Source organism: Erythrolamprus reginae, chromosome 1, assembly GCF_031021105.1.
Source record: "Erythrolamprus reginae isolate rEryReg1 chromosome 1, rEryReg1.hap1, whole genome shotgun sequence".
NCBI lineage: Eukaryota > Metazoa > Chordata > Lepidosauria > Squamata > Dipsadidae > Erythrolamprus > Erythrolamprus reginae.
In genome coordinates this window covers 141,537,257-141,547,049 of record NC_091950.1, presented here as the reverse complement: position 1 = coordinate 141,547,049, position 9,793 = coordinate 141,537,257, and the positions used below count along the sequence as shown (strand labels likewise).

The 9,793-nt window shown below is 46.7% G+C and overlaps 1 protein-coding gene across 3 annotated transcripts in view; it reads right to left on the bottom strand.

The window, feature by feature from the left end:
- Nucleotides 1-301: 301 nt before the first annotated feature.
- Nucleotides 302-9,793, bottom strand: part of PITPNM1 (phosphatidylinositol transfer protein membrane associated 1) — a 47,358-nt gene continuing 37,866 nt past the window's right edge. For 2 of the 3 annotated variants that reach the window (XM_070726628.1, XM_070726619.1), the window contains exons 20-24: nucleotides 8,613-8,761; nucleotides 7,909-8,058; nucleotides 4,585-4,768; nucleotides 3,556-3,684; nucleotides 302-1,486 (exon numbers count right to left, since the gene is read on the bottom strand). In XM_070726628.1, coding sequence (XP_070582729.1) covers nucleotides 1,232-1,486; nucleotides 3,556-3,684; nucleotides 4,585-4,768; nucleotides 7,909-8,058; nucleotides 8,613-8,761 — 867 coding nt within the window. In that variant the 3' untranslated portion in view covers nucleotides 302-1,231. The remainder of the gene's footprint in view (nucleotides 1,487-3,555; nucleotides 3,685-4,584; nucleotides 4,769-7,908; nucleotides 8,059-8,612; nucleotides 8,762-9,793) is intronic. The other variant, XR_011556756.1, reaches the window with a different exon arrangement.

Below are 9,793 nucleotides of genomic sequence, written 5' to 3'. Positions count from 1 at the left end.
GGGATTATGTTTTACACATTTTAACAATTTTTCCCCAATACAGCTTTTGCAATATCACAACAATCCTATTCCCTCCTCCCCCATATTCCAGTTGGGGAACTTCAAAACAGATCATAGAGAAGCACTTTTCCACCACGCCTATTCTGGGAGTTAAAGTCCACAAGTCTCAAAAGTTGCCAAGACCTCTGTTTTAGTGTTTTTACACACATACACACACTAGTGGGACAGAATTTGGTTTCTTATTTTGGAGTGTTCATCCCTACCTAAAATATTGAACTAGAAATCACAACCAATTCAAGCATTTACAATGTTTAATACTTAAATTTTATTGTTTTGTGAACACATTGAAAGAACGCAAAACTTCCATAAGTCCTCCAAAAGCAGGGTTCCTCTTTCTGCCTCTCTACTTTCCCAGCAATTCAGACACTGTCAAGTAAATCCCACCCCCACCCCCAAATGTCCAGAAAGGAAGTACAGATTCATCCTTAAACCTGACACTCCTGTGCTCTCATTCCGGACACAATACATGCACAGAAAGGCAGTATCATGCAGATATCCAATGACCAACAAGGTATAGGCAAGATGAAGGCTGAGAACTGAAGTTGAGGCTGGAGCAAGGCGCTCAGCCTCGGAAGTGAAATGGCCATGCTGGAATCCCTATATGGAGATAGATAGATATATAGATATAGGCATTTTTTTTCTGCACCATCCACCCTACTTTAAACTGGAGAGGATTGTGGGAAGACTTGAGAAAGTATGGGGGCCACTGCCTCACCTATGAACAGGCTGAGAGAATGGATATAACCCAGTCTTAACAGGCCTCACATTCTGGAAAAAAAAAAGGGAATTCACAAACAACATAGCACGGTTTAAATAAGGGGAGAATATGAATGGATTCCCATTGTGCCCTTCCCCTCCACCCATCCCGAGGGGGGCATGAGTTCAGGAACACTGGCTGCACTGTAGGTCAATGAAGACCACAAACAGGAGCCAAGAACCGGGACCAATGGGAATGGAACACTCTTTGGGATTGTACAGAAGCTCTCTCCTACTTGTCCTAGCGGCACTGTCTGCCAGCTTCTGGCCTCGACAAGGCAGAGCCCTCTCTCTCCCTCTCTCTCTACCTGCATGTTGTTTTTAGCTTCTTTCTCTCCCATCTGTGGCCTCTACAGGCCCAATCTGAGCATCAGCTGCTGCAAGTAAGAAAATGCAGAGACTTTCCCTCTTGGGTTTACTCCTCACTCTCCAGCTTCAGACTGACACTCCGGATTTTGGCTCGGGGCTGGGCACTTCCGGTTCCCTCTCGTTCCACCTGGCTCTGTCCCCGGGAGCGCAACAGCTGGCTCTGCTTGCGAAGGAAGTCGACGGGAGCAGGGCAGCCGTAGCTGCCTTTGCCCAAGGTGGGCCTTGTGGTTCCCTTTGGCGAGTGGGCGAGGGATGCTGCTTCCAGCTGGGCTAGATGGGCAACATAGCCATCTGAAAGGAACTGCAAGGAAAAAGATTAAGGCAGCTAATGATGCCTGCTTTCACCCGGCCCACCCATTTCTGAATGAGCCACTGCCTTTTGACAGAGTGGAGGGGAGAGCTTATCACAATGTGGCACCTGCACATTTCAGCAGGGCCGCCAATAGACGGGTATTACTGGGAGGGGCGTACCGGGCCCCGGGAAATTGAATAATGGGGGGGGCCCCCGGCGCTTCTCCTGCTGAGCCCAGCTGCTGCGGCTGGAGGCGCGCCCGCTCTAGCGTTCCTTTCGGCCGGCCGCCGCCTGTGCAAAGTTTGGCTGCGAACTCGGAAGCGCCATCCCGCCGGCTGGCTGGCTAGCTGCTGCCTGGCCCCCTCCCTCACGGAGGAGGGTCTCCCTCCGCACCACCAGCGGCGCTCCCCCCGCCAGCCAGCCAGCCAAGCCCCGCGCCCGCCGGAGCCGGCTCCTCGCTCTCCCCCCGCCGCCCGCCGCGTTTGCAGGAGGTGGGGAGGATCGGGCGGCCCGCCAAGGCCAGGAGGGACGCCGCTGCCCCCCCCTTCCCTCTCTCCACCCGCCGCTGCGCCTCCTTGACGCCGAGAGGAAATGCCCCGGGCGGGGGAGGCCGGAGGGGGGCTCGGACCGGCCACGGAGCCAGGCCCCCTCCGCCCGAAAAGCCGCCGCGGAAGACCGCGGAGAAGGCAAGCTAACTGAGGAGGGGGCTGGGGCGGGGGCGCCTCGGTGCAGCAACCTGAGCAGGCAAGAGAGAGCGGAAAGTAGGGGCTGGGCGGGGGTCTGACCTGTGGGCGCTTTGTTTCTTTTTCTTTCTTTCTTTCTCTCTTTCTCTCTTGCTCTTTCATTCCTTTTTCTTTCTCTTGCTTTCTTTCTTTCTCTTGCTTTCTCTCCTTCCTTCCCTCCTTCCATTTCTTTCATTCCCCCTCTCTCTTTTTATTTCTCTTTCATTCTCTTTCTTTCTTTCTTTCTCTTCTTGCTCTTTTTCTTTCTCTCTTTTACCTTCCCTTCCTCTATTTCTTCTTTTCTTTCTCCTTCCTACCTTCTTCCCTCCCTCCCTTCCTTCAGTCCTTCCTCTCTTACTCTCCCCTTTCATAAGTTTCCTTGCTTCCTTCCTCTGTTCCTGTCACTTCCCCTTTCTTTCTTTCTTTCCTTCCTTCCCTCCCTCCATTTCTTGCTTTCCTTCTCCTTCCTCCCTTCTTTCCTCCCTCACTCCCTTCTTTCACTCCTTCCTCTCTTCCTCTCCCCTTTCACACCTTTCCTTGCTTCCTTTGCACCCTTCCTCTGTTCCTGTCCCTTCCCTCTTTCCTTCCTTCCTTCCCACCCTCCGTCCATTCATTCACCCATTCCTCTCTTGATCGTCCCTTTTACCATTCCTTCCTTCCTTCCTTCCTTCCTTCCTTCCTTCCTAGCTCACCCTCGCCTTTCTTCCCTTCCTTCCAGATGGGAGTGCCCCCTCAAGACACCCGCCTGACTGCTGGTACCCTGCTTTTTCTCTCCCCTCGTCCTTTCCAGCTCCTCTCCGGTGGCTGCCGGGTGTGGGATCCCCCTCCCCTCTCCCCTCGCTAGAAAGCACATGGTTTTGTCAACAAGAAGGGAGAAGTGCCAAGGAGCCGTAAATAAGCCTCGCTCCGCCTGACCGATGCCAGGATCTTTCTTTCCCTTGTCACTCCCGCTTCTTTCTTTTTCCTGGACGAGTCCACACAATCGGCTTAACCCAGTTCCTGAAATAGCCTATGGCAGTGCTTCCCAACCTTGACAACTTGAAGATATCTGGACTTCAACTCCCAGAATTCCCCAGCCAGCATTCGCTGGCTGGGGAATTCTGGGAGTTAAAGTCCAGATATCTTCAAGTTGCCAAGGTTGGGAAACACTGGCCTATGGGACCGCCTCGCTTGGCGTGAAGTGGGAAATGATCCCCGGGGGATGGAGTGGCTTGGCGACTTAAAATAGTTTTAAAATGGTGGGGGGGGGGGGCGCCAGACACTTAGGCTGTATGGGGCCCCAAATTTCCTGATGGTGGCCCTGCATTTCAGTCCCTCAGTTACTTGGGCAGGGCAGTAGCTGAGCCCACTCCATACCTGGCATTGGCTTTGTAGTTTTTTCACAGCCCGACCCACAATGTAGATCTGGGATGAAGGGAGCCCTAAAGAGGTGTAAACTGAGATGTCCTTGGTGGAACCATATGCAGCTACAATAGTGACCTCTGCCTATAAGAAATGAACAAAGACGCTTTAGAATTAATTTTAGGTCCTTCCTATTAAAGCAAATATTGCATTGCATTGGCATCCTTCAGTCTCGAAAGACCATGGTATCGTGCTCTGGATTCCCCAGAGCATGAAGCTGGGTAGGTTAGTATGGAGGATAACTAGGATAAATATTCCATTGGAATATTTCAGAGACGTGGAGATGGAAGACCTGCTGCTTGGGTAGAAACAAATATACAAGTGAAATAATAATTAAAATATAGAAAGTACCAAATCCATAAATTAAAATGAATATCAACACTAATTAACCACTCAAAACCTGGTGAAATTAATGGAACTGTTACACACACGCATGTTACGCTTCAGACCTGTTATGGACCACCTCCAGAGTTACACAGCTTGACTTGGCAGCAATGTGAGAAAAGTCTCCCTCCCATATGCCACCCACATACGCAAAGCAATGAGGCTTCTCCCGCAGGGAAAGCTGTTCCTCTAAAGTTGAGTTCTAAGCCACCTCAGCTGTGGTAGCACAGTGGTTAGAGTGCAGTACTGCAGGCTATGTCTGCTGACTGCCGTTTGCCTGCAATTTGGCACATCAAATCTCACCAGGCTCCTGATTGACTCAACCTTCCACTCTTCCAAGGTGGGTAAAATGAGGACCCAGATTGTTGGGGGCAATATGTTGACTCTGTAATCTGCTTAGAGAGGGATGTCAAGCACTGTGAAGCGGTGTATTGTTCATTGCCATTGTTTGACGATGACTAAGTGCTATTGTTCATTGCCATTGTTCCCTCACTTCCCTTTCTCCTGTGGTACACCTCCAGCTTTTTCCACAATCCCCCTCAGTTACACCATTGTATACCTCTCCTGGTTGTGCAAGAAAGAACACAGGCGGGTACATACCTCTTGCTGAAGGCCCTGTAAAAACGCGGCTTTCTGGCGAAGAGGGTCATGCGTGAGGCCATCACAGAAAGAGACAATGCCATGTGGGAAATTATGCTGGGTAAGCCAAGCCACCACTCTGTGCTTCTGCATGTCTGGACGCCCCGTCACGTAGATGATCATGAAACCAGAATCTTGCCAATGCCTTCAAAAGCAGAGGGAAAGATAATTATTTCTGGAAAACAAACTAAAATCCTGGTGTTCTCCACAAATTTCACATTACTTTTACTTAGCACCTTCAACCCTAGCCACACCCATAACTCTAGGAAAGGGTTATGGGAACGGTAGTTCATAACGTCTAAAGTGAAGATAGAACTGTAACTAGGAGTGATTGTGAGGCCTAATTATGAGAAAGCTGTAACAAAAGGGCATGCTGTGTTTATAGCATTTTTGCATCTTAGTTCCTTAACGCAGTGTTTTTCAACCAGTGTGCCGTGAGACATGGTCAGCTGTGCCGTGAAGAAGGAAGCTCAGGTTCCGGTCTCGCAACTTTTTGCTGAGAGAGAGAGAGAGAGAAAGCAAGAGAGAGAAAGAAAAGCAAGAGAGAGAAAGCAAGAGTGAGAGAGAAAGAAAGAAAGAGAGAGAGAGAAAAGGAGAGGAAGGGAGAGAGAGAAATAAGAGAAAAAAGGGGAGAAAAAAAGAGAAATGAGAAAATAATTGAGGCAGAGAATGAGAGGAAAGAGAGAGAAACAAAAGAGAGAAGTGACTCTTGATTTAAAGCACATGATAAAAAGCACCCAAAGAATAAGAGAGAGAAACCCCCCAGCCCTCACCTGTTTTTGGAAATGGTTCAAGAGTATGTACACACACACACAGACAGAGGGGGGGGGGAGACAGGGATGGAAAAAGAGAGAAGAGTGTCTTAGGGTATCATTTTGTGTCATTTTGGTTGGTGGTGTGCCCCAGGATTTTGTAAATGTAAAAAAATGTGCCACGGCTCAAAAAAGGTTGAAAATCACTGCCTTAACGAATGCCCTGTTGAGAGTCATCAGACCAAGGATCCACCAATGCATGTTCAAAGAATACTGGTGAGACAGATGACAAATATGTCTTGCTTCTGGAAACCCACAAGAAGTCAAGGAGGGAATAATTACCACTAGTATCTTTCTTCTTGCTAAACTGAAGACTAAACAATAGAAGTTACTGTGAGGTGAAGAGCTACAGAGTGGCTCATCTTCCTCCCACAATGAGTGTGCAGACGTCCCCTCCATGGCTATTACCCATATCTTACAGCAGGCCTGGGCAACTACAGGTACCGTCCTCAATTTACAACCACAATTGAGCCCCAAATTTCTGTCGCTAAACAAGACAGTTGTTGTGAGTTTTGGCCCATTTTATTACTTTTCTTGCCACTGCGGTTAAGCGAATCTTGCTTTCCCATTGACTGTCAGAATGTGACTCAGGGACACTGCAACCATCCTAAATGAGTCACTTGCCAAACACCCAAATTTTGATTATGTGATCTTGGGGACGCTACAACAGCTCTTAAGTGTGCAAAATAGTTGTAAGTCACTTTTTTCAGTGCCGTTTTTACTTTGAACAGTTACTAAATGAACGGTTGTAAATCAAGGACCACCTGTGGATTTCAACTCCCACAATTCCTGAGCCACCACGCTGACCTGTGGATTTCAACTCCCACAATTCCTGAGCCACCACGTTGACCTGTGGATTTCAACTCCCACAATTCCTGAGCCACCACGTTGACCTGTAGATTTCAACTCCCACAATTCCTGAGCCACCACGCTGACCTGTGGATTTCAACTCCCACAATTCCTGAGCCACCACGTTGACCTGTGGATTTCAACTCCCACAATTCCTGAGCCACCACGTTGACCTGCAGATTTCAACTCCCACAATTCCTGAGCCACCACGCTGACCTGTGGATTTCAACTCCCACAATTCCTGAGCCACCACGCTGACCTGTGGATTTCAACTCCCACAATTCCTGTGCCACCACGTTGACTCAAGAATTCCGGAAGTTAAAATCCACAGGTAGGGAAGGAGCTACAGTTGTCCACCCTTGAGCAACCTGATACCATTGATTTGCTATGTTGGCTAAGAAATCTACAATTTGTGGTCCAACATTTGGAGGAATTCTCACTCGCTGCAATACATTTCATTTTTTAATTTGGGATTTATATAAAGACAGCCTTTCATTTGGTTAACTACAGTGATATTGAAAACAATACCAAAAAAAAACCTGCATTCTGTAACAAATGCATATATTGTTGGTATGGATCCAGTCTGATTCATAGAAAACACGATCAGCATTCAACTAGCAGACTGTTTATTAAAGCTGAGAAAGTGAGCAGGCATGCTTTTCTCTTCATTTTTCATAAAAAGAATAGGGATGGTTAGAATGCTACTTTTAAAGAAGAACAAACATCCAGTTGCTTTCACAAAAGCGTCTTCCAAGAAATCCATTTTGACAGCATGTTGGCAAGGACAAATATGGAAGCTGGCAAATGTGAAGGAAAACAGCAGAACTATTTCCAATTGCTGCTTTAAATAGCTTTCCTGTTACTGTGCTACTTATTAAACATCTTTTTAGAAATATTTGCACAATGGAAAAAAATTAATTAGGCTAAGTATTGGGATAAAAATATTTACAGAAGGTGGAAATATACTAGAGAGTAACTCAGCTGAGGAATGTTAAGGTATGTAAGAATTTCTCTATAGTCCTGGCACATATTTTGGAGGCCTTAAGAAAGAGAAAGAGTCGATCAGTTGGTTCAAAAAAATGCAAGGAGGGGCATTGGTTGCCGATCAGTTTCCGGTCACAATTCAAAGTGTTGGTTATGACCTATAAAGCCCTTCATGGCATCGGGCCAGGTTATCTCCGGGACTGCCTTCTGCCGCACGCATCCCAGCGACCAATTAGGTCCCACAGAGTTGGCCTTCTCCGGGTCCCGTCAATTAAACAATGTCGTTTGGCGGGACCCAGGGGAAGAGCCTTCTCTGTGGCGGCCCCAGCCCTCTGGAACCAACTCCCCCCCCCCGAGATTAGAATAGCCCCCACCCTTCTTGCCTTTCGCAAGCTTCTTAAAACCCACCTTTGTCGTCAGGCATGGGGGAATTAAGATATTCCTTTCCCCTACGCTTCCCACAATTTATGTACGGTACATTTGTATGTATGATTGGTTTTAAAATAAGGGGTTTTAGCTTATTTAGTATTGGATTGCCGCACGTTGTTTTGATTACTGTTGTTAGCCGCCCCGAGTCTACGGAGAGGGGCGGCATACAAATCCAATAAAATGAAAATGAAATGAAATGAAATTCACCTACCTTACCACATCAACAGCACCTGCTCGCACCTTGGGGTCACTGCCCATAATGGAGACACTAGCTGTGAAGGAGCCATCAATACTAAAGACAACACAAGGTGTGCCCTTAGCTACCACTGTCAGAAAGCATTCGGCATAGGTGTGATCTCCTCTGTGGAGAGATAGAAAAGTGTCAGCCCGAAAGCAAATATTCCTGCACAATCAGAATCAGAAATGCTCAACTTCTGCATTCAAACGAGCCATGAAGATAGAAGCAGGTGAGGGTGTTTCCCCCCCCCCCCATAGTGTAGAAAACCAAAGAAGAAAAAAGCCAAGCAGTTCAACTATTAACTATAAACCTATAGTGTATTTCTGGTGAAGTGCAGCTCCAAGCATCCCCCACATCGGCCATGCTGATCGGGGCTGCTGGGAATTGCAATTCAGCAACATCTAAAGAGCCACCAGTTGCTTACTTTCACTGGCAGGCAACTGGATTGTAACAATTGAACCTGAGCTGTCGAGGCCAAATTTGAACCATTCTGGTCCAGAGGATCAAACCCCACAATCGAGTGCTGCAACCAATGTAATGCAAATATTTTTGTACTGCATTATGGACATGTGCGTATATTGTGTTACTAGCCTTCCTGGGTATTAGAAGAGAATGTCTGCCACAGAAGAGGCTGCCCAAAAGATCAAAGCACAGGAAAGGATCTACCATGCATTCACCTCACCACCATACGGATAGGGTACATGCCAATGCCCAGCATCTTCTCTTCAGGAAGGGTGAAAGAAAGCCTCCCGCTACCACTTGTCACTTCTGTGCCATAAAGTACCCATTTCCCTGACAATGGCTGTGCCATGATGTAGATGTCAACCTGTAAAGAAAGGTCAGGGTGGTGTTCACCTCATTGCATGGACTGTTTACTGCATTCCTAGCCACAAATAACACATTGAAATTGCTAAACCACAGCTGTTGTTACAGAGAAAGAAAGTGCTCAAATCCTTCCTTCCCTCCCATCTTAAATTGGTTTTTAAAAATCTGTTTTCTTATAACCTTTTCATATCCATTCCTCTGAAGGGGATAGGCAAAATTCCTATATTTTTAAAACTTACTTAATTTCTACTACCTTTTTCTTACAACACTTCTGTCCTTCTGGAAAATGTCTATTCTTTTCAAAGGTCTATGGCATTTTTATATTACAACTCCAAACTACATCAACTCCATTTTGCTTTCAAATTATTTCCTGCTCTTAGGATACAACACTTGCTGTCAATCACAGTTTCAATGTGAATGGCTTCCTTTAATTTCCCCTCCCCAGCTCCTTTCATTTTAGGGACAGGGACCGCTAGCTCATATTATGGATGAGCTCCAGGCTCATATCATTAATGCAACTCTAACCCTGGAGAAATGAGAATTTTGTACTAAGGTGATCTGAAAACTGGTTCTACGGTAGGTCTCCTGACAACAAGGCAGCTGTCTGGGTCAGAGGAACTAGAGAAGTTTTCCCAACAAACGTAAGAATCCCTCTGGAAGCCACATTCTATCCCACGGTCTTGGCTCAACTTTAAATTTGTAGTTGCAAACTTGCAACCCTACTTATTTCTGTTCCCCTCCGTAGTCCCAGGAAAGCCTAGCCTTTGAACTAGTGTCAGTTCTTCCTTCTTCCACCATTGCAGAAAGCAGGAGGAATGGCCTTGAAGGACAGGAGGAAGAGTTGCCAACAAGAAACAGATTTTAAAAAGCCTGGCCTAAGACAGACATGCTACAAATGTAACTACAAGCTGAAACATACAATGTCTTGTTCTGTGTTTCTAATATACTTAATAAAAAATTTCTTTAAAAAAGAAAGAAAAAAAAGGCCTAGAAAGTAATTTGAGAAAACATCTCAGAAAAAAAAAATCTCTCT